General features: G+C 55.0%; 1 protein-coding gene across 2 annotated transcripts in view; it reads left to right on the forward strand.

Moving 5' to 3' along the window:
* The first annotated feature begins 22,432 nt into the window (after positions 1-22,432).
* MXI1 (MAX interactor 1, dimerization protein) overlaps positions 22,433-23,980 on the forward strand; it is a 57,884-nt gene continuing 56,336 nt past the window's right edge. Inside the window, exon 1 of one of the 2 annotated variants that reach the window (XM_069796946.1) lies at positions 22,433-22,755. In XM_069796946.1, coding sequence (XP_069653047.1) covers positions 22,572-22,755 — 184 coding nt within the window. In that variant the 5' untranslated portion in view covers positions 22,433-22,571. The remainder of the gene's footprint in view (positions 22,756-23,980) is intronic. The other variant, XM_069796945.1, reaches the window with a different exon arrangement.

Genomic DNA, 23,980 nt, shown 5'->3' on the forward strand with positions numbered 1-23,980 from the left:
ATCCTTGTTCTTCGGATGTGTTTGATAACATTAGCTTTACATTTTATGTGGGCCGGCAGTACGTGTGAACACGCCCAAGCAGGTTTCACTTGGACCAGCACACAGCATGGAAAGTTTCAGTCAAGTTTGATCAACTTGTAAGCAAACAAAACAAAGCTTGATGATGAGAACTGGAGGGCAAACAAGAGCTCACGCTCTGCAACCGTGGTTGAGTCCCAAAGTCAAATGCAGCCTTTGAAAGGTGAAAATTCAAGTGGCCTTTAGATGGCATCAGACTTTCACATTTGCTGCCTTTGCTGCCTGCAGTCAGAAAGCCATTAACAAAGAGCTTTCAAAGAAAGTATTTTGGTGGAGATTTTGTGGGCTTTATTCCAGTTCCAGCTCAGCAAGATGAAAGCAGACATCTGGTTGTCAGACTCATTTTCTTTATTGATTCATTTCAAAATCCAGCAATGGAGCAGGCTTTGTCCGGAAGGCAAGAGTCCTCCGGCTCCCCTTGGTCCTCTTACGCTTTTGCAACTAGTTAGGGGGCTTTTTGGTTGGGGTTTTTGGGGGGTTTTTTTGCACTTGTAAACTCACTCCACTGAGCAGAAGAATATCCTTATGTTCAGTATTTTCTCTCTAGTAAGCTTACCCACAGGCCAGAGGGCTCTCAGCATTTCTGGATGGTTGGGGCAGAAGTGACAGGAGTCCCTGATGGAAGGTGTGCAGGGGGGACAGGGCTGAGAAGCAGCAGAGCTTCAGATTTCTTGGGGTCAGGGCAGAACCTTGCTGATTTCCCCCTCGGGTGAGCTGCGGGTATGTGAATGGAGAACCAGAAGTCATGGCAGCTGTGTCTCTAGGAAGGTCTACAGTGAAGGAAGATATTTAAAAGTATTAGAAAAACCTGCTGCTTTGGAAGTTCAACCATGCCAGTTTGGAAGATTGCACTAAATCTTCATAACTCTTTAAAAGGGAATAGTGTGCTTTGCCGCTGCTGGCCTGTTCGTGTCTCCTTGCTCTTCAGCAGATACATTCTGCCAAAGGCACGCTTTGGCACCTTGGTCTCGGTCTTGGTCTCTGAACTGCACGTTGCTGGAGGCTGAGGGCAAGGTCTCATGAAGCATCGCTGCATACTCACCCTCTTCTTATGCTTTTCTGCAAGTGTCTTTGCCTTTGTGGGAAATGGGATATTGGGTGAGCTGGACCTTCGTTCTGATTTGTTACAGTTGTTTTTCTGTATTAGTCAAACTTGGGAAGGGACGGACTTACCTGTTTGTGCTGTTAACTGTTGTGCATGAAAAATCGGAGCGGGGGGGAGAGGTCAAAGGGCATCTGTATGCCCTGAGTTGCCTCCAAGAGCAAAAAAAGGCACATTTGACTTCTAAAAAAAGTGGAAGGCCTTGTCAGTGTGTTACTTGGGGTCTGCCTGTAAATGAAGCACGTAAAGGAAGAATGATGGCTGGAAGCATCTGGAGCATGTGTTTAGCAGAACTTCCCGGTCTGTCTTGCCTGACTTTTCTAGTTTCTACTTCCTATCCCTGGTCAACATTTGTACTGGATCAAACTCGGCCAGAGAAAACCAAAGGCTCAAGCTCACGTGAGACAGATGCAGGTGTTTTCCCCTCTAGGATCTTATGCTTAGGTGTGACATTAGCGTATCCATATCATGCGGGTCCTCAGCCTTTAAATCAAGCTGTGCCGTGCCACAGACCTAGTGCCGTGGGCCGAACAGGGAAAACCCATGGTGTCATCCTGGCAGAGTCCCAGGCTGCATTCCACACGGGGTCTGACCACACAACGGGGTAAGTGCACGGGGCTGCACGCTCACCCCCATCAGCGGGTGCAGGCGCCGTGGAGGTAAAGGTGCCGTTCGCCCCGTGTGCGGCTGTCCTCCCCCCTCTCCTGCCAAAGCTCTGGCCAGCGCAGGGGAGCATTGCTCCGGGAGTCCAGCCCGGCTGAGCGGAGGCCGTGCCCCTCTTGGCATCCCACCTCTTTGGCCACCCCGGAGGGTGGCCGAGCCCCACGTGTGCCCAAAGGGACCTCGGCAGCCGCCGCGAAGCTCTGTCCGAAGGCAACGCCGCACCCCGCCATTCGTGTCGCTTTGCTGCCAGCAGCTCCCGGCTATTGTTTTATTTTAAGGTTAGTTATATTAAGTGAAGTGAGAGGGAATAAAGTTTGGCAGCCAGCAAACGTAGGGCTGAGGTTCACTGCCCACCCTGCTGCCCACCCCTGCAGCTGTGCCGGGCTGCCCGGACTCCAGGAGACACGTGTCAGCTCAGATGGCATCCCCACGGTTCAGAGCAATGGAAATGGGCCAAATCCTGCTGCCCTGGCCGGCAGACTACCCGCCTGGCTGCAGGGCCCTCCCAATGCCAATGCTGCGGGGCTGTTCTCTGCTGTTTGATTTTTTTTTTTTAATTTTTTTTTTCCCTCCTGTCTTCTCCAACTGAAGAAGTTAAGCGAAAAATGCCTTGTCCTTTATAGTTATGTGAGAACAGCTGCGTATCAACTATGCAAAAGGGGGGAAAAAATCAATTAGGGGCTGAATTGGCTGCTGGCGTGTGCACAAAAGCTTCCCACCGCAGTTGCACAGGGCCGGCAGCGCGGTGGTTCCCCCGCAAGTGTCTCTTCAGGCTGACTCCACTTCATTTTTTCATCATTAAGATGCTGCCAGAGTTTCTGCGAGGGGTTTTGTGATTCAAATGTCGGCGTAGCAGTCAACGGCTGGCGCTCAGGGCTGGATCCTGAACATCCTCCGCCAGCCCGCCGGAGCCGGAGTGTTTGCACTGCAGAGCCGAGAGCTGGGCTGAGCTCAGGCTTCACCGGGCGCTGAAGCTCCCTCTTCGGTTTCATATGAGTTTTAGGAGCTCCAACCTACTCTTGCATTTAAATTTCGCCATGGTCTGCACTGAGCGATCTGTTGCCAAACTCCTTGGGGAGCTTTTGTTTTGGAGGGTTTTGGAACTGGGGAAAGCGGACGTGTCGGCTTCAGCTGCCTGCGTGGGGGATGAGCGCCTTGCCTGGAAATATTTGCTGTAACTGGCGCATGGCTGCCATCGCCACGTGGGGAAGGTGACGTCCCCTCCTGGCTTTGTGTCCTTGTCTTCCTGCTTTTGGAGGGATTGTTTTGTGTCAATCCCAGGCGGGATGCGGGGAGCGACTGACTTGAGAGGTTCATCCCAGCTGTGCCAGAGCTGCCTGGCCCCTCGCCTGCCCCAGCCAGAGGAATGAGGGGCTGCTGAATGCCCTTCCCAGGGCTCCCCATCTCTCCAGGGGAGACATCCAGTATCCACTGATGCCGAAGGATCCTGCACCTTTCTGTCTTGCTTACTTCAGAGTCATAATTTCCAGGCACCTTTCCTTTTGCATTTGCAGCAGTAGCTTGGTACAAAACTGCGTGTCTCTGGACGCTGCTGTAGCTTTTGCAGATTTTTAATTTGCAAATGTTATTTGCAAAACCAAAACTTGTGCTCTGGGTTATCTGGACGGTGAGTAGTTAAACTCTCTAAGGAATTACTGAAATGCTCTGGGGCGGCGGCGTTGTCCTGTGCACGGCTCTGAGCAGGAGCCTTCTGCTCCCCAGCAGACGCTGCCGGCTGGTGCTGGTTTTGACCTTCAGCACATCAGCTGCTGGCTGCTCTCTGACCTCCTCGCCAGGCACGGCGCTCGTCCCTCTCCTCCCAAAGGTACGGGAAGTTCAAACATCCCCTAAAATGAGGTGCTTGAATTAACAGCCTGATTTTTCTCAAAGGGCTGAGCATGTTTGCCAATGCCAGGGAGAGCTGCAGAAGAGCAAGTTGCTCGTTGAGCCCTCAGCTTGATGCATCGAGAGCCAAATAACCCCTGAGCTGCACAGGGAAAAGCAGCCCCCAAGACCCAGCAGCATGGTGACCGTCTGTTGTGCCTGAGGACCTCACGGGGATCGAGTTTCCCGGTGAACATCCAGGGCTCCTCCGTGCCCCTGCGGGGATGGGAAAGGGGAGGTTGCTGCAGATGGCTGATTTTCTGTATCCAAGGTGTTGAGAGCAGCCCATTGACCCTCCATGAACGTGCCTTTGAGTTAAGGGTCTCTGAGCGTTAATGGCAGCGTGGGGACCTGCCCCAGCGTGTCTCACAAGCTGGCGCTTGGTGCAACGGCACTAAGGCGTGGGGACGCTTCGAGTCCCCGCACCGACGGCCATGCGGTGCGATAAAGCAGCTGGTGGGACATCACCTCCTTCCTTTTCCCTCTGTTGTAACAGCTGAGTAACAGAGGTTCTGCAAGCTTTCAAAACTTCATTAAACTTGTATAAAATGAGTCCCAAGCTGTGCCTGCCTGTGAAGGCAGCTTGCTTTTAAAATACTTTTTTATAAAGAAATCTCTCTCACCTGAGGCGGTGGGATGGACTTGCCTTGCCTCTGCGCCATTGCCTGCGTGTCGGAGGCCGTCACCGTGCCCCTCCGTGGGCTGAGGTGCCGTCTGCCTGCAGGGTCCTTGGGCATGAAACCCAAAGTCCAAACATCAAACTTGATTGGAAAGAAATTACAGCCAGTGCCTTGAGAAAACTGAAAAATAAATGCATTGACTATGTGCGGTTGCACATGCATCAGCCACACGAGCAATCGCATGGTATCTCCCTGTCAGCAAGACCAGGCGCAAGGACTAATTCTTGCCTTGCCCACACTATAGCCCGAAGCCCAGATGGGTCATGAACTGGAGGACCTTTACCTTGCTGCTTCTTGTGTGCCACCTGCGAGGTGTTGGGGATGGAGAAGGGAAGGCAGTAGGGGCAGGTAAGCCCTTCGCAGCACAGCTTGCCTAGCTGAACGTGTCTCTGGGGTCTGCAGTACAAGCAACCCATGCGGAGGGATGTGTGAGCCAAGCAGAAGCCTGGCGGAGCGGGGAGGATAAACGCAGCTCGGACTCCGCTTTATCACCTGGAGTGATAAAGTGCGGATGTGTACCCAGGCAGGCGCTGCGTGGGGGCCTCGGAGATGCTCCAGGGGACCAAAGCCTCATCGTTTCCCAAGTTATGTCTTCATTGGGAGCCAAAAATGACCTACAGGAGATGGTGTGAACACACCGCAGCAGCTGCGGTTTATACGCGGTGCTTTGCCCTTGGATGTCGGATGCTTCCAGCCCCGAGTCCTCTTTAAGTGGATGGACAAAACAGAGAAGTTGGCTGTCAGATCCACTCGGCAGAAGGGGAACATGGGGCAGTAACTCTCTTCCCCAAACATCAACTACCAATTTCTTATTCCAGTGACTTCAAACATCCCTCTCTAGCGGGCAGGAGCAAAGTGTTTTCAGTACTTACTCTTGCCATGTGGCTAGACAACTCTCTCAAACACCAATACCTATAATTACATATATTATGTATATTTGTATATACATATTACACATGCTAATTATATCTACAGAGGCATTAAATCATTTACCTTGCCTGGCTTCAGTTTTATTTTAAAGTCAGTAAGAGTCGGCATTCAACCAGCATTAGGAATATGCTGTATAAATAATTAGAGTTTATTTAGATTTATCCAACGGTGTTTACATCTAATAAGTAACCACATCAATTTAAGCATTGGTCTCCTGGCTGGCACGTCACCTACGTGTGATCATTCACCTTCAGCTGGAGCAGCTGGTCCTTCCTGGATTTATGTAATGGGGCCAACTTCACAAATGACCTGGAAGTGGGACATTGGGCAGACTTTGCTCTGCCATGGTCTGAGTAATGGGAGAATATTCGGGTATTGGAGTGATTTTCTTATAACCACAGGTTTTGGGCTGACTTACTCCATTTGGCTTGATTTCTGCCTCTCCAGTTGCTTTATGGTACTAGCGATGCTGCAAACGCCTTCTCAGGGTGAGGATGAAGGGACCATGTCAGCGTTACCTGGACCGTCCTGCCAGCACCCTCGTGCCTGCTGGTCTGACGAGGATGCCTGCGGCACCAGCCGCTCGCTGGGGGCTGCTGAGCCTTTTACGAACACTTCAAGAAATAAGTGTTCTCTCCCTTCCTTTAAGATGAGCTCTGTGTGAACGAGGGGTGGCAAGGGGAAATATTCTTGATGATTTTCTTACAGTGGGCATTTTAGGCTTGCTTTCGCATGTGTGCATTGCTTTCCTTTGCTTTTCCTTTCAGCCTCTTCCTCCAATTTAACCCGCCTGGGCACTGGTGTGAACACCACGACATGCACACCGTGGCACGCTGCACAGGGCAGTAAGAGGCATCCAATTTGCCTGGAGAGATCAGTGCGTTTTACACAGGGGATCAGCACCTTTATCTGTGTAAAAATAATCTCGTCTGAGCCTTCGACCTGCAGAGGGTTCATGTGAGCGGGTCAAAGGCTCCCCTGGAGCGGGTCGGGCTCCCAGACAGCACCTCCAGCCCCCCCGAACCCCACAGCGGCACGGCACGGCTCGCTGAGGCTCATCGTGCACCACCAGTTCTTTTTCAGGGTGGATTTTGGCAGGCCACGCACATTGCATTAACCCCCTGCAAGACCAGGATTTGGCCTTTAATCCCAGTGCACCCCAGGTGCTGCCCTCCCCAGAGCAGAGGAGCGCTGCTGCCCCCGAAATACAGTCCCTGCTCTTGTTTAGATCTAAACAAGGCTGTCAATACTGCTGATTTACTAGACACTCAGAAAAAAAACATTTACTTTGAGAAATCAATATTACAACAAAGAACCAGAGTGGCATCTGGGTGAGTGGAAGCACGGTGCCGCGCTCCCTCGGTGTCCGTATAAATGCCGTCTGCACTGCACGCAAAGCAGCACCTGCCTCGACAGAGCCTTAGACACCACGCAGAGGGTGCTAAAGAAATGCATGATGCGTATGCGACGCAAAGGCGCGCTAAGCCTGCGGAGGACACAGGCTCCCGCAGTTTTGTCTCCGTGAGTCAATAAATTCGATGGCTCTTTGCAGCAGCAAGATCATGAAACACACAAACTTGTCATCTTGAGCATCTTTAGCGTTTTGCCGTTCGTTCCTGATGGAATGAGGGGATGCTGTGAGAGGCAGCTCCAAGCCCTCTTCCCACTCGGCGGGGCAGGGAACTGATGCTCCTTGCCGGGAGCCTCTCCGTGCCCAAGTTGGTGCTTGAAGGAGAGGCTGCAAATTATCCCTGCGTGGTGATCCCAGCTCTGGCAGTTTTTGATAGAGGAAAAGTGGTTCTTACCATAATTAAATAACTTTGAACAGACGTCTGAGTTCTGCTTTAGAGCTGTCAGGGATGCTTGAGCCTCCTATATGGTACAATTGCCATCTGGGCATCGCGCTGACCGGCCAGCGTGTGTGGTGCAGCCCCGGGCACCCCGGGCTGCTGTGGGACAGCTGGAGAAGCGTTAGAGCAGGAGCTGCGGTGCCCAGCTCCCGTCACCGTCGTCTCTGGGCTGCTACAGACTCTGAAGCCAAAGCTTAGCCGCTGCGGGAGGAGCGCCGGGCTCGCTGCCCTCCTTTCTGAGCTGCTCTGGGGCACCGGCAGGCAGAGGCAGCCAGAACTAACCCATTTTTACCCAGGTTTTAAAAGGGCAAGTTCTTCAGATTAATGTCAGCAACAAACTTTTCCCCACCAAACGAACCACAAAAGAAGCTCTGCCTGCCCTAATGCCCAAGTTTCTGTAGCCCACAAATGGCTTAATATCTGGAAAAATCAGATTAAAAGGGGCATATTCCTGTAAGGAGAAAGAAGGTCTGGCACACAGGGAGCATTATCTGATGTCAGCCGGTACCCAGCGTATGGATTAAGTAGCTTTTGCTGCGTGAAGCCAGCCGGGCTCTTCGAGGAACGTGAATGCATGCGTACGTGCCATTTTTGGCAGCTGCCTCTAATTTGATAGATGTGATTCCAAATTGATTTTAGGATTAGACATTGTAACTCCCCCGGTCCTACAGGAATGACAGCACCTCTTAGCTTCCGTGTTAACCAAAGTGCTGCCAGGGCTGTAGCCAGGGGCTGGGATGGCCACTCCTGCGCTCCAGCAGCCGGGAAGGATACTCCTCCCCGCCGGCCGGCTGCCTCGTTGGAGAGCCGGGGTACGGCGATGCCCAGTGCTGTGCTTGCCGGGCAGCAGGGATAACGTCAAGTTCCTGACGGCTCCTTTCATCCCATTGCTCTTCCATTGGCGCAGTGTCTCTTTTCTGTCTCTGTTAGTTACCTTGATGGTCTCGTTAATTCTGCGTGCTACTCAAATTCATCCAGCTGCAGTTGTCAGAGAGAGCATTTAACATGGATAGGAAAAGTGGGAGTGTGTGTTTATGGGGGTGGGTGAGTACATGTGTATGCAGGTACCTGTATATGTGCACTGAAGCTTCTAAAGTTCTCAGCAAAAACAGCTTTGTCATTTCCATTTTCATTTCATCTTTTCCAGGACTGCTGTCTTCCTCAGCCATCCCTGCTGGGGAAAAATAATGTTTGTGCAAATGTTATTTTTTTAAAAAAAGAACATTTTTAAAGTGAGAATAGTCTGTAGAAGAATTTCCATTACATAGATTTAATTTTTATATGTGTATAAAATTGCCTTGGGCAGCAGGGAGCTGCAGTCACAAACTTTCTTTGCTGGGGCCTCATTCTGCAGGGCTCTTACCCATGCACTCGGCTTTCCCCACATGGCCTTAAACACCTGGCTAACTGATTTTCTGGGTTCCAGCCGTGCCCCTCTTGTCCCTAAAGCCAAGGCAGCGGAGCAGCTGAATCCTTGGCCAGGTCCAGACCCAGCACCGCCAGCACCCGTCCCCGGGCCGGGGCAGAGGGCTCAGCTTCGGCGGCTGCTTTGGCTCCTGTCCGAGGGCTGAGTGGCAGCGAGGGGGACGGGGAGGGACAACCCCAGCTTAAATAGTTGGGGAGGGTGCTTTTCCAAAATGTTTGGGTTGAAGAAGATATTGATGTTCCTTCTGACTAGGGAAGAAAGGGTAAGACAGGACTGAGATGATCATCAAGTTCCTTCACTGGGGTCCTCTTTAATTTACCATCCACCACAGCTTAAACTTTGCACGGTAGAGCATGCCGTGAACCAGGGTGGTTGGCTGTGTCGCCTGGCCCTGTTTTAAAATATCTCAGAGGACGGGCGGAGAGGTGAAGGGCCCCTTGGCTGGGACCATAGCGAATGGGAGCTGCTCCGGCGGCACTGCCGAACCTCTGCCCGCTCCGGCCTCCGCTCCCGCGCTTGGGAAACAGCACTGGGTCACAGCCTGCCACCGGCCGTGGCTCACCTGTACGGTCCCTGTATGCAAGAGAAAAATCATTAGAAAAGAGGACGTGCGGTACGGTCAGACAGCTCCCGGACACCCGATGAGCAGGAGCAAGGTTTGCTGTTCCATCGCCGGCTCTGAAACATGCTCAGGGCTGCTGCTGCATGGGAAAGGGAACCTACCCCCAAACCTGCCCACCAGCGGGTGCTCCCAGGGAGGAAGCATGCACTGTGGGTGCTGTGCAGCTCTTTACCATTGCCAACGTAGAGCTTTTGGTGCGGTGGAGCTTTGGAGGAAGCCGGCAAGCATCCCATGCCTGCCTGCCAGGCGTACGGCTCTGGACAGGCAGCAGAGACGCATCCTGGAGACCTCCCGGATCCCACGGGCTCAGCGCTCGGCCGGGGCTCCCCAGCAAGCCCGTCCCGCCGTGCCGGCGACAGACCGACCCGGACTCCATTTCTGGGTGGGATAAAAAAACTCCCACCCCATTGTTCGTGGCTGTCCTCTAGAAGGTTATAAATAAACCCCGTTTCCCTGCTGGCTTTGTGCTTTTCCATTTTGACGCACACTTGATTTCCTCCTGTTCCAGAGACCTTCAAACAAACAGCCCCTTTTTTTTGTTGTTGTTTGTTTGCTTCCTCCCAACTTGTGTCCGAAGAGGCGTCGGTGGCGGCCCCTGCGCCCGGGCGCACCCCGGCTGCCAGGTACCAGGTGCCAGGATGCCGGGCGCCGGGACAGGGTTATCTGACAGTTTTCCATAAATTACCCCACGTTGTAGGTGTGGGTGTTAATGTGCAACTTGGTGACGAAGCAGCCAGTTTCGTGTCCCGCCTGTGGTGTGTTAGTGACAGGAGGAGGATGCTGAGCAGTCCGGGGATGGGATGCGGGAGCCTGGTGCCATCCCAAACAAGTCTCCCCTCTGCAGGGGAGGGCAGAACACTCCTGCAGACCCACGCACGGACCGGGTGACCCACGGGAGTCACTGCTGCGCAGGCAGGATCGCACACCCACCGTCCTAAAAATACTTGGGGTGTCCAAAACGAGGTGATTCCCCAGTTAATTTTAATGGTGATACTTCATTTCCAAGGATTTTAAAGCTCACTGCATGCTGGAAATTTGCAGTCCTTTAAAAGCAATTCTGACTAACAGCGTAGTTTGCGTAAATATTTAAGGAACACTAAAATCCGCCCATGATCTGTGCAATTGCCCTTCTTTCTGTATCAATATTGGGGATTGCCCATTTCTGTCTTTCTTTATAATACATGGCTGTATTAGACATGGTCATAAACACAGGTCTGTGTCCTGGGCCAGTACAAGGAAGGGCATGTTTTGCTTTTTCAGCGCTCACATTGCAAGGGCAGGCTAATTTTTAACTCCCTCCTTCTCATTTATCTATAGCATCTGGGTGAAATCTCTCTCCCCTGGCCGAAGCCTGGGGTGCGAGGGGAGCCAGGGAGGGCAGCGATGCTGGGAGCATCACGGTGCTGCAGAGCCGGGGTGAGCAGTTGTGGCTGTGGGATGACGCTTTCCCTTTTTTGTTCCTTTTTCACCTACTTCTGCTGAAGCCAAGGTCCTAAGAAACACCAAGGGCCCATATTGGTGTTATGGCAGCCCTTCTGCCTCCTGAGTTAAAGACTTGTTGGGTTTTTAATCTCCAGCTGGGTGATTCCCAAGCAAGACCGAAGTTGCCATCTCCCATATACGTGTTCACACCACTAAGGTTAAAAAATAGCAAAGAGAGAAATCTTAAAATATCTTTACACCTGAAATTGAGGAAGAAGAAAAGGAAGTCCAAGAAAAGGGATGTGCTGAGCTGTAACAACACGTGGCCAGCCCCTGAGCTGGCACACGGCAGCCCAGCCCTGGTGACCTTGGGGGCACTTACAGCTTCACCCCAGCTCACCGCAGCACAGGCAGGAGTCTCCTGTTATTTGACGTTTTCCTTCCTCCTCCTGAAGACCGAGATGTCCATCACTTCACATCCCGCCCATGTCTGGAGCCACCAGTTCCAAAGGGGAGCAGAATCAGACGGCGAAGTTTCCCCGCTCTGCTGCCTTTGTGTGCAAACCGGGTTTATCTGTATTGTTTGACCAGTGCCGGCAAATTACACCCTGTCTAATGCGTCGTTAGGGAGAGGCAATTAAATACCAACCCAACAAGTATCGCAGCCAACATGACTGGGGAGAAACAGCTGCAATCTGCATGGCAGCTGGGAGAGACGGGTGGAAAATATTAACCTTTTCATTTATGTCTGTCCTCTAACCTCCGCCGTGTCTGGCTGCCCGGCTGGGCGAAACCCACGCAGGGCAGGGTTTGGCAGGCAGCGGGCAGGGATGATGCCTGGATCCAGTGAGTTTTCACCGGTTTGACTTCAGCCCAGATGGCCAGCGATGCCCATCCTGCGTGGTGCTGGGCTGGCTCACCAGCAGCCACGGGACGCTTTGCTTTCGCCCTGCAGTCTCCGTCTCTGCCTTTCTCCGGCTGCTTTCCAGCCGTTGCAGCCCTGCGGGCTGTTCCCGCTGGCAGTGGTGCCGGGTGGCCACGTCCTGTATGCCCCCGTACGACTTAGTGCTTCAGCTCCGTTGCCCATCACATCAACCCTGGTTTTCTATGGCATCTTGTGCCGGTGCCGTCCCACCCCGCCAGCCTCCCGCACCGTCCCCAGGCAGGATTTGCTGTCCCCCTCCTGCTTCACCCGCCATGACCCGCAGCACATTCACGTCTCCGTCCCACAACCTCCAACACTGGATCACCTCAACTGTTTTGAAGGCAACGAATCCTGTTGCTAATCCTGGGCACCCCAATAAATCATTCTTTCTCCGTTTCCCAGAGGCCGTGAGCACTCTGAGGGATGGGTCCATCTCTCTGCGGGCTGGAGTGTTTTCTCAGTGTTATATAAATAAACAAGGGTAGGTTTGAACCAGGATCTCTGGAATCGGCTTCCCGCAGGTGCTGAAAGCATTTCTGGGTAGATTTAGAGGAGTACCTTTGCAAATAGCGTCTTTAAGCATCGTCAAAGTGATGTTCGTGTTGAAGCAGTCCAGCAGCTGGAGCAGGTGACGAGAAAATTGGCATCGGAGTCTCATCGCAGCCAAGGATTTAAACTGGCTGATGTGGACCAAGTCACCTGCCACTGAGTTCAGCAGTCTGAAATATAGAGCAGATAATTTGTATTCCTCCCTGTCACCGGCTTTCTGAGAGTCAACACCCGCAGGTTTGTAGAGTGTTTTGCGAGCTCTGAACGAAGGGTGGCTCGAGAGGGGAAATACCCAACACGGGGCAGCAAGTCAGTAACACAGAGCAAACATGTTTCTGCTGAAGATGTTGCCCACCATCAGCTGCTGATTTAAGCAAGGCGTGTGCTGCCTGGCCAGCCCTGCAAGAGACTCACAGTCACTCTCTCCTGCCCTCCACATTGGTTTGGGGGCATTTTATTTGGTTTTACTCTGCAAGCAGTTTGCTCTTTGGGGGATCATATGGCATCTGGGGTCTTGGAGGAAACAACAGTCCAAGGCCCAGAGAGGAAGGGGAAAGGGTTAAAAGTGCAATGAACAGGTCACGCTGATTTTGTCCTTTACAACCAGAGATTTTTCTAGGCCAGGCAACGCAACAGATCAAATCTCTTCTTCAGACACATATCTGACAGTGCCATGTGAGGTGTTGTTAGTGGAGCCGGAGCAGGTGAGGATTAGTGAATGAGCTGCAAAGTGGGTGATGCAGTGGCCAAGGGGAGCAGAGGGGCCGGGGGATGTCACCCCCCACTCAGCAGAACCTGGACGCGCACGAAAGGGGAGTTGGGACCGGCAGCAGTGGGTTCTGCTGTGACACGGTTGGCATAAGACACAAGGATCTCAGTCGACTGGAAAGAAATCGGAAGCCATCCATGCAGCGTGGCTGTGGGCAGCAAACCTGGAGCCAAGATGCCGTGACTTGCCTGTGGCACTGGTGCAACCATCAGCCACGGCTGGGGCGAAGGCAAAGGATGCCGGGCAGGATCAGCCTGGGAGGATGCACAATCCTTCTCCTTAGTTACAGTGAGAGGGGGCAGAGGAAGACAAGGAGGAAGCTGTAGGGAAATACTGGGGAGAGAGAATAGCTTTTAAACCGCAGATAACGTTGGCACATGAACAAATGGGTATTAACTGGTGGGGGCTGCTGGGAGGCTGGGAAATTTGTGAAGGGGATTATATGACGCGGCTGCTCAGAATAGTTGGACAAAAATGACCCGGCAGATCCCCTCTGGTTTTGCCCTCCCCTTACGACACCAGGTGCTCTGAGTAGCAGCGGGGCCGGTCTATTTGTATTTGAATATTAGGATGTCAAGCAAGATGACGGTGGTGAGGCACTGGAACATGTTGGCCAGCGAGGTTGTGGTTGCCCCATCCCTGGCAGTGTTCAAGGCCAGGCTGGATGGGGCTTTGAGCAACCTGGTCTAGTGGAAGGTGTCCCTGCCCATGGCAGGGGAGTTGGAACTAGGTGATCTTTAAGGTCCCTTCCAACCCAAACCATTCTGTGATTCTATGAGCAAAACTACATCCAAATGCTCCCGTGCTTTTTCTGTTCTTGGGATGTGCCAGGAAACCCTCCTGCATCAGCTCCTGGGGTCAACACCTGCCTGCCAGTGGCACGCAGAGGCACAGTGAGCCCTGCCACAGGCCACGGAGGTGTTGGAGGGAGATGCTGGTGAGAAATGAAGGAAATCATTAGGCAACCTTAATTACACTGCGAGACTCACGAGTTTTCTCTCGATGCGTGGCTCCCACACCCGGCAGAGCTGTGGCTGGTGGCACCAGCTGCTCCCAAGGTTCCTCCCGAAGCAGAGCTCCTCCCGGGACGTGCTGTCACCTCCGAGCCACGTGCTCCCTTCCCCAGCTGGTCTCCGACGTTGTTGGCATCACAGCCAGGGGCTGCTTTCCTCTGCCTACCACGGCACGGCAGTAGGGCCAAGCGCAGCACCCTTGTGTTCCCCCGGCCCCCAAAGCCCCCCCAGCCGCCTGTGCCCATCAGGCTCCTGCAGTCTTTCCCTGGGCACTGACCCCTTCTCCTGGCTGCAGGCGAGCAGTAACACCAGGTCTGGGCATGACCCCTTTAGCACATTTTTTTCTAAAATTTAATTAATTTTTAAAATTAAACCTTTATCCATCCTTTTATTCAGAATAACCGGGGACCCCCTTTGAAGGGCAGCGGGTAATTTTTCACTATTGCTTTGTTGCTGCCATTACTGGAGTCAAGTATCGGCTGTGCCCTGATGGATTTCCCCACCTTAACGCCAGCCCCAGTTATTGCAAACCCCAATTTAGCCATGAAATCCAAGGGAACTAACTTGTCTGTGCATATGCCGGGATCTCCTCTTTGTACAGACTGTGCAATGAGTCCAAGCTCTGAAAGCTTTGGCAAAGCAGAAATAAGGTATTGCTGAAGGGATGGCCCGGGGGAGGGCGAAACCGAGCCCCTGTCCCTCCGAACCCTTGGGTGTTGTTTCCGTGCGCTCCGTCATCTTGTGGGAGAACAACTGGAAACCTCCCAGGACATTTCTCCTCGTAAAGCCACTGCCTTTCTCTTCCTCTAGGCTTTATTTTCTGCAGCCAGCTTGCTGAGACATGAAACCCAGGGGGATGAAAGGGAAGAATGAGGCACCTGAGCAGCTAAAATTTGTGCATGGTCCCAGGGATGCATGGTTTCATAGCTGTCAGGGCCTCGGGAAACCCATCCTGAGCTAATGCATCAAAACACAGGGGGATTGGGAGGTTATTTGCTATGAAGTCAGTTAAAAGGCCAGCTGGGGGGAGGTACACAAGGTATTCAAAAGCAAGAGGCTCCAACTATCATCCATTGGGAGGTGTGGGTCCCTGTTTCCATGCTCTTCCCCAGGCCTTGTCCTAATGGCCCCACAGCCCCGGCCCAGAAAGCACAAATCTCAGCGATGTGTTGGATGTCATGGACATTGAGTTTAACATAAAAACCAAAAAAACAGTGCCTGCAAAATTGCACACTGCAAATATTACAAGTTCTTCCTGCCTGGAGCAATGTCAAATGACCTTCTCTTTATCCACCAGCCTAGACTCAAGGATCAATCAGCCTATTCCTAGGAGTGGTGTAAAGTTTTCAGTTCAGAGCCAGAGAACTAGATCCTCCACTTGGCCCATTTCACCAGGGACACGGTCTCGGGCCTTTTGCCACGTCCATCCTCCCACCCACCTCGGCATCCCTTATGGAGCCACCCAGACCTGCCGGGAATATTCAGCAGTGAATCCACCCACCAAGAGATGTGCTTTTTTCTGCTGGCGCAACACAATTTTAGACCATATGTGTGCTTTCCCTTAAGGGTGGGCAAGAAAAAATTCTTTATTATTTTTATATTACTACTGCGTAGCAACTACTGTGAAAGGCCAGACATGAACAGCAAAGAACCAGTAAGAGCAAAGAAGAGCTTGTGCCAGCTCACAGCCTCTGAGACAGAAAACTTACAATTGCAAAGATGGAGAGCAGGGAGGGCAATTAGGAGGCAGGGGGGGAGGAATAAAAAAATGCTTATTGTAAAAGGAGAGTTCATAGCTCAGGTTTGCTTAATGAATGTCGGAGGAGATCAGGAGTCACCACACAGGTAGCTTGCAAGGAGGGATTTCAAAGGAAATGGAGGAGAAGCTTTATTGGTACTAGAAGGATGAAGCTGTAAATAATAGGAGCATTAATGGATCTGAGATAAACAGTATGGCTGGGCAAGACAGGGGCAGGCAAGAGGGAACATCAACACCATTTCTAGCTTAGTGATTTCTAGCACACAAAAAAAAGAGAGCATCAAGTGACAGATCGCAAAGGTGATGCACCCTCCCTGCTGCCTGCTGTGCCCGCCGCAGCGCCGGGCAGCATGAGCCTCCCCCAGCAAAACCACGGCACTTCCCCGAGCCCCAGCAAAGAGCCATCAGGACCGCTCATGAGCCCAAGGAGCAACCCCACGCGTAAGGGCTGCTGGAGCAGGCACCCGAAACACTGACAAGTGCCATCCTCCTGGGGCACCTCCAAGTCATCCTGATCTCTTGTTTAAATCTAGGGAGCAATAGGTGAAGTGAAAGGGCAGTGTAACGATGGCTTCGTAACAGAGGGCTGGATGCATCCCCCCACTCCAAGGTCCGGCCAAGGGAGAATCAGGCTCTGACAGCATCTCTAAGGAGACACACAACCCTTGGCTGCAAACATCTACCTGCCTCACAGAAGGACGTGTGGCCCTGCTGCAAATCCAGGTCCCGTGTCACACCTGGGGACCAGGGACAACAGGCGGCAATAGTGGCTGGCAGCCAAGGGCCTGTGCTGGGGAGAGTTTGGTTTATTGATTACTGACTAGTGAAGGATGCTCAGGAGCAGAGATACTCGCAGGCCATTAAAACGCTGCCCACAAAACTTCCCGGCTGACTCCTTGCAAAATCTGTGGGTTGAACTAGAAACTTTCATCTAAAAGTTTGAAACAAATCAGATTAATATCATAGGGGAAATGAAAATAGGAACACTCCTCCTCTTCTGCTCTTCCTCTTCAAAATGAGGATAGATGTTTGATGGCCCATGAGGTTTCTCCGTGCTTTGAAAAAGTGAAAAAAATATTCTGATTGGAACATGAAGAAATACATCTTCTTTAAACCTCTCCTCAAGTTTTTTTTTTCTTGCCATGAGCCTTTTCCCTTTTTTCTTTGAAGAAGGGAAATGTTTGATCAGTAACGCTGGATTCTTCCCCATAAGTAACTCACCAACAGAATGAGTGTGATCAGGAAAGAGGGAGCTCTGGGCAGTGTCCGAGAGCTGGCTGGGTCCCCAACATCTGGAGAAACGCTGGTGCTTTGATGGACTGCTGCACCCGCACCCGGGGGCTGGGGAGCTGTTTTATGGACGTGCGCTGGGCACACAGGGGACGGAGGCTGGTGGGGAAGCCCAATGCTGGTAACCACTTCTTCCCTGACCTCCTAAAAGCCCAAACCTGTTGGCAGCCAGACCCTGAGGCTGGTTTTGGCTACCCTACAGAGACCACGCTTTGAACCTCTGATGATGGAGAAAACTTTCAGCGATGGCCTTAGCAGGATCATGAATCGTCACCAACAAAGATGGGAAACCAAAAAGATGAAATACAAGATTTCACTGACCTCTATGCATCTCTCTGTGCTGGCAGATTTCTGTACCCCGATTAAATCACACCTGGGTGAGGAGCTGGGCACCACCTGCGCTCACTGTCGGGCTGGGGCCACTTGGCTGACCACAAATAGCGCCGCTTGTAACACATCTCCTGGGATGGAGCTCATCTGCAAAGCAAACCCCTATGGCCCGACACACCGCTGAATGCCAAGTCCAGGGGCTGATTTTTTTGCAAACCAGGTTGCAAATGAAAAAATGAGTGCCTGGATATTTGGAAGTGAAAAGGCTGGTATCAGAGTGGGAAAAGAAATGCTGAAAAACAAAATGCTCTTCCTCCTAGCCATGCTTCTTAGCAGGGATGGAGGCTTCCTGCTTCCCTGCTGCAACCCACAGCGTGTCCTCGTGGAGGTGGTGGTGCGGGAAGACCCCGACCCACACGCAGCAGTTGCTGGGGTACTGCTGGGCATCCCACATGGGAACCCAAAGGGGCTGCGAGGGCTAACGGTGCCCACTAGCGCTGCTGGAATAACCATCCTGGTAGCAGCAGCAGCAGCAGCAGCTTCTTGGCTCAGGCCTGAGCTCATCAACTTCCCGAGTCCAACAGTGAAGTCGAGCCTTTAGGATTCACCCAGGATCCATCAGAGATCTGCTCTCCTTCCAGGGTACAACTGCTCCAGACGAGCTCTAGCCCATCACCACAACAACAACTGTGTCCATACAAAAAAAAAAAAAAAAGAAGACATGTGATAGTCCTCCAAACAATTTTTTAATATATTGGTATCATTCTTGTGCAGTGAGATATGCCTGCCCTTGGCAGATGGGCAGTGCAATTATCACTTGGAAAACAGGTTCGTCCTTCCAAAAGGGCAGCAGCAGACTTTTAAAGGCAGGTGAAATTTTATAAAAGGATTACAATGGGATTAGCTGGAAAGGAGAGAGAGCAGGTGCCTCTAGGAGCCTTTGCAGACCGAAACCCAGGGTTGTCCTGGCCCCTACCCTTTCAAACCCTCTCCAAACCCTGCCAGGTCTGTCCAGGGGGTGATTTAACCTGGTGCTGCCACTGGAACAAACTGAACAGGTAACACCTGCGAGGTGGGGAATTCACGGCTGTGAGTGCATGGTACCACCAGAACAATATCAAAATACACCCACCGAAGGGGACTCACCATTCCTGCTCAGAGCGGTGGCTGTGTTTTTCACTGTTCAGCCCAACGAGGGCAAGACACGCATGCACGAGATGCCCACTGCAGAATGGAGTGGGATGCTCACGCTTTAGCCCAATGGTTTCTCATGGCAACTCACACCGCTGGGCAGCTTTGCACATAAACCCACACTTTGCTGTCTTACGGAGCACTGCAAAATAAAAGCACTCCAAAACAAAAGCATTCCGGCAATCTTACCTCTTACCTGGCCCAATGCCCGAATGACGGGGTGGCTCTTTTTCCCATTTCCACAAGTGTGAATTTGGCAGCAGCAGCACAGGCACCCGACCCTGGGCCACGCTCCCCTCGCCGTGCCATGCCGTACTGAGGGCAGCATGCGGCCACAGGCTGCTGGTAAAAGGTCCAGGCATCTCCCACGTGGTGAGCGATGCTTTGGCAACATGCCCGGGCAGCGGCAGCCGTGCCAACGGCGTGGGCCGTGGGGCTGTGCCAGTGGCTCACCCTGGCTCACCCCATCTCCCATTCCCGTGGGCCCACGGGGCTGTACTCGGTCCCTCCACTTTTGTCCGAGAAGCAGCTCCACCATCGCCTTGCAGAGAAAAAATTGACAATAAGACTTCAGGGTGAGCTCAAAGGTTAAACAAAGTAAAGGAAAAGGCAAATAAAGAGAGCACGCCCTTAACTGGCTGTATTTAGAAGGCTGCGATGGATGAGGGTGCTGGACCATGGCTGCTGGATGTGCAGAGCTGGCGATACTGCAAAACCTCCTCCCTTTATCGCTCCTTCTGCGTTGCCTCTCTGATCTGTCCGTGTGCTTTCCCCTCTCCGCCCCTTTTTTTGCCATGTACTCCCCAGCCCATATTCCCTGGAAACACCATTTCTCCTGCGCCAGTTCCATTGGAAATCCTGCCCTTGGACCATTCCCTTGGAAATGCTGGGATCTCCCTACGCCATTCCCTAACAAACGCCATAACCCTCCGGTGTCCCAGGAGCAGATGGGACAGGCAAGTGTTCTTGCACCTCCTGGCATCACTGACGGGCAAGAGCCTGAGCTGTGCTTTGCCCTGGGCTGTCTCCGAGTACAAACCTCATGGGGACAAGGACCGTCCCCATGGCAGGTGTCCAGGCGCAGCCTCCAACACTTCTCCACCACAGACCCAGCTGTGCACAGGCTACCGGGATTCAGATGGGAGCTGTGATTTGGGGCCACCACAGCAAAGCACAAGGACAGCCAGGCCAATTCAGTGTCCTGCCACTGGCGGACAAGGATGGATGCCCAGAAAAAAATATTAGGAGAAACAGAGCACCAAAGAGTCCGCGGCATGATCCCCCTCAGACAGGAGCTCTGGGGCTGGTAGCTGAGGCTTAATGCTGGGCCAGACCCACCACGGTTCTCGGGCGTCGGGGACATCCCACAGCCTGGCCAGCCACGGCAGAGCTGCTTGAACCCTTCCAAGGCAAGCTGTTTGAGGAGACTTATAATTCAGATCACTTTACTCTGTGGAAGTAACTTTAAAGAAAAAAAAAATCTCAGAATTAAGCTAGAAGGGAAGGGAATCAAAATAATGATTATTCTGGCTTCAAACCCTGGGGATGTCACACTGGGGAAAGGACTACCTGCTACTGACGGCTGAATCAGCACCAATTCATACAAAGCATTCAAAAAATCCCAGAAGGTTTGCACAGGTGCAGGAGGAGGATCAAGAAACGCAGTAGGTAACAGGACGCTGCCATTAGGCACGGGATCTACAGTATGAACTCCAGGTGACCATACGCATCCTCATCTTCTTCTGGGAGAGGGGCAGAGATTTTTAACTCATGATTTTTAAGCAATCTGATGCTGGCTGCCTCTGCTGTCTTTGATCTGTTTTCAGTAACGACTTCTCACACTTTAAGCTAAGGTCACAGAAAGCCTTCTCCCCGTTGGTGAGCAGGCAGAAAGATGCCCTCAGCACTACGCCAAGCTGGGCAGCTGCTTGTGCCCAGGTTTCCAGTGGATGCAGCCAGGGCTGGTTAGAGCAGAGTCACATTCCCGGCTCAGTCTCTGCGCAACTAGAGAGCCAGAGACTTTCTGCCTGATGTTTTAATGGGAGTGTTTGCCAGTGCACGCTTGTGAAGTGGGAATCGTGTCTTATCTCAGCTAGTTAGTGGAGTTAGTAAAAGCCAAGTACATTTTGAGTCCTTTGCTTGCCTGGATGTACTTTATGGCTCAGCCAGGCTCCCACCTCCACCCCTGCTCTGATCAGCCCGTGCTCTTCCAGCTGAAATCCTGCTCTTGCAGATGGCCAGACGCCCGCTGTGCTGCTCCGCTCCCGGCACGCCGAGCTCTCACCTCTGCCTTCCCCACTCTTCTCCAGGCCACGTCTAAATCCGGCTCATCCATCATGCCCCACCGCTTCCTAATTTTCCCAGCACTTCCCATCTCCAGGCACTGCCGGTCCATCCCGTGCCATCCATCAGCCCGTTTTGGGTGGTAGTAGCGTCGCTCTGCCAAACGCGGTGACGGGACAAGTCGTGGCATCTTTGCCGCAGCAGCAGCCTGGGAAGAACGAGTCGGCCACGTGCTGCTGCCAGCGCGGAGGTACCACGCGGCCACGGGAAAGGCTGGGCTGAGCCGCCTGGAGAGGCAGCCCAACTCCGGCACGTGCCCCGGGAAGGGACGCGTGACCGACAAAATCCTGCAGCCATGCTTCCCAAAAATAGCCTGCCGGCCCCCAGCAATTGGGAGCCGGAGGAACTTCATTGCACACGCTGCCGTCTGGGGCATCGTCCCCTCTCGGATGAATCAGGTGCCTGTGACACTGGCTCCAGGTAGCAATTAACACTTATAGGTCATCTTTTAAACACCACCGCGACCTCTCTTCTCTCCTTACGTCCAGCCAGCGCTGCCCCCCGCGAGGCCGGCGGAGCCCCCCGGCAGCCGGGCGTCCGCAGGTCCCCGCACCCCAGCACATCTCTGGGGCGATGCTTCGCCCTGGCCGCTCCCGCAGGGCTCCTCGGCCGATCCAGACCGACCCGACCGGCCGGGCAGGAGCCGGGTTTCGCGCTGCCGGTGTAGCACCACGGCTCGGGCGTTGCCGCCGCGGGTGGAAGCCGAGCCGGGAGGGGGTCGGAGGGCACCTGCTGCCGGCCCGGTGCCAGCGGGGTCCCCTCCTGCTGTCCCCTCCGAACTTGCAGGCCCGAGACCGCAGACGGTTTGTGGAAGCGCGAAGACTCGCCTTCCTCCTCCTCCTCCTCCTCCTCCTCAGTCCGGGTCAGGTCCTGCGCTGTCTCCCCGGGGCGCAGGTGCTCGTTCTTCACCTGCCTGGATGCAAAACAAGGGGAAAATAAGGATATGCCCCAGCCACGGCGTGCCGGGCCCTGACCCCGGGTCGGGGGGAGGCTGGTGCGTCCCCTGCCTGCTCTCCAGCTGGGATTCCCTTCGGAGAAAATTAATTTATTAACTGCTTTTGGAGCCTGAACCCAGAGAGGGCTTTCTGGGGGGTATCGCTCAAAAAAGGAGGAGTAATTTGATATTAAACCACCGGCGCTTCGTGCCGGGGCTGCCTCCCCCCCCAGGGCTGGGCGTAGCAGAGACCCCCCCAGCCCGCCTGTCACTCGGGGTCCCCGGGCAGGGACGGACCCTCGGGCAGCGCCGGGAGGTGACACCGGGTGACAAGGGGCCTGGCTGTGCCTCCGTGTCCTGGGAGCGGCGGGGCCCCCACCGCCACGCTGTCCCCGCCAGCGCCGTGCCACCGTCCCCGGGCCGCGGTGCCACCACCACCGCCCCCCCTCCTCCCGGTTCCAGGGGGTCGTCGCCGCTGCCGGAGGGGGGGGGGGGGGGGGTACAGGACATCCCGGGGCTGCCGGTCCCGTGTGTCGTCCCCCCCCCGCCGCCCCGAGAGCCGGGCAGCCGCCAGCGCTCGCACTCCGCAGGCGCGGCCGGGCCGGGCCGCGGCGGGCGGGGGGTGGGGGGTGTGGGGGGGGGCGGGACGGCGGCGGCGGCGGCCCGTGGGGCGACAGAGCGCCGGGGCGGGCGGCGGCAGCGCTAGGACCGCGGCGGCCGCCGGGCTCGCCGGCAGAAGACGGACAGACGGACAGGCGCGCGCGCAGCGCCGCACGGGGAGGCGGCGGCGGCGGCGGCGGCGCGGCGGGGCATGGGGAAGCGCGGCCGGCCGCGGAGGGAGCCGCGGGGCGCGGGGGCGGCCGGTGGGGCCCGGTGCCCCCTCGGGGACATCTGCAACACGGGCCCCGCGGCGGGCATGGACACCTTCCTCTACAACGTGCAGGTGCTGCTGGAGGCCGCCAGCTACCTGGAGCGGATCGAGAAGGAGAATAAAAGTGAGTGTGGGCTCGTGGCCGCGCGTGTGCGTGACCGGCCGTGGGGGGGGGTGTGTGAGAAAAATGATAACCCAAACTTTTGGCTGGCTGCAGGGGCCGGGGGCGCAGTGACAAAGGGCGCCGGGGCTGGCCTGCACGCCCCGCGGCGGAGGCACGCGTGGGACACCCCCCCACACACACCCGGCCGCGACCGGGGAGGCCGGGCCCGGGGGGAAAAGTTTGGGATGGAGAGCGGAGCGGGACGGCGGGCGGGGGGCATCGCCGCTTCTCGGGGAGAGGGGGGGCGCGGAGAGGGGTCTGCGGGGGGGGGGGGGGCGGCGAGCGCCGCGCGGAGCCGGAGCCGGTGGCGGAGCCGGAGCGGCGGGGGAGGAGGCGGTGACACGTCCCCGCTCCCCCCCGCCGGGGCATGGGCAGAGTCACGTAGGCAAGCGGCAGCGCTCGCCAGGTAGCCGGCGGGGAGGGGAGCGCAGGGCAGGGCAGGGCAGGGCAGGGCGAGCGCCCGGTGCGGGGCGGCGGCCGGTCGCGCCCGCCGGCCCCCCCTGCTCCGCGGGCGCGGAGGGTGCGCGTAGCCTGGGCCTTTCCCCTGCGGAGCGGTCTCCCGAGCGGGCCGCGGGGGACCGCGGCACCGTAGGGAACAGCCGCCCTGGGAACAAAGGGGGCCGCGGTGCCCCCCGCGGCGGTGCGCGCCCGCGGAGCCCCACGCGCGGAGCGGACACCCGCGGCCCCGCGGCGCTGCGCCCGCCGACGCCCCGCCCCCGCAGCCACATGGTTCGCACATGGAGGCAGCTCGCCGCGCTGATTGGCGGCGGCCTCCCGAGGGGCGGGGCCGCGCGTCCCGCTCCGCCAATGCGCGGCGCCGGGGTCCCCCGTGTGACGTCACGCGTTGCCGAGCGGGGCGCGGAGCGGGCGCGGAGCGGAGCGGCGGGGGGGCGCGGGGCCCGTGGGGGGGGGAGGAGGCGAGCCCGGGGGCGCCGGGGGCCGCTGTTCCCCCGGGGGGTGTCACATGCAGAGGCCGCCGGGAGCCCCGTGCTCCGCTCCCCCCGCCGGCGCTTTGCCCTTGTTTTCCTGGGCTTTCTCCGTTACTCTTTCTTTTAGTCTTTATTTTGATCGATTTTATTTTCTGTTTCTTTTTTTTTTAATATAATTTTTTTTTCCTCGTTTTTTCTTCCTCCCCAGTTTTCTGTTTTCCCCTTTTTTCCTCCTCTTCGTGGAGCGTGTGCTGCGT

Source organism: Haliaeetus albicilla, chromosome 11 (genome assembly GCF_947461875.1).
Source record: "Haliaeetus albicilla chromosome 11, bHalAlb1.1, whole genome shotgun sequence".
In the NCBI taxonomy this organism is placed as follows: Eukaryota; Metazoa; Chordata; class Aves; order Accipitriformes; family Accipitridae; genus Haliaeetus; species Haliaeetus albicilla.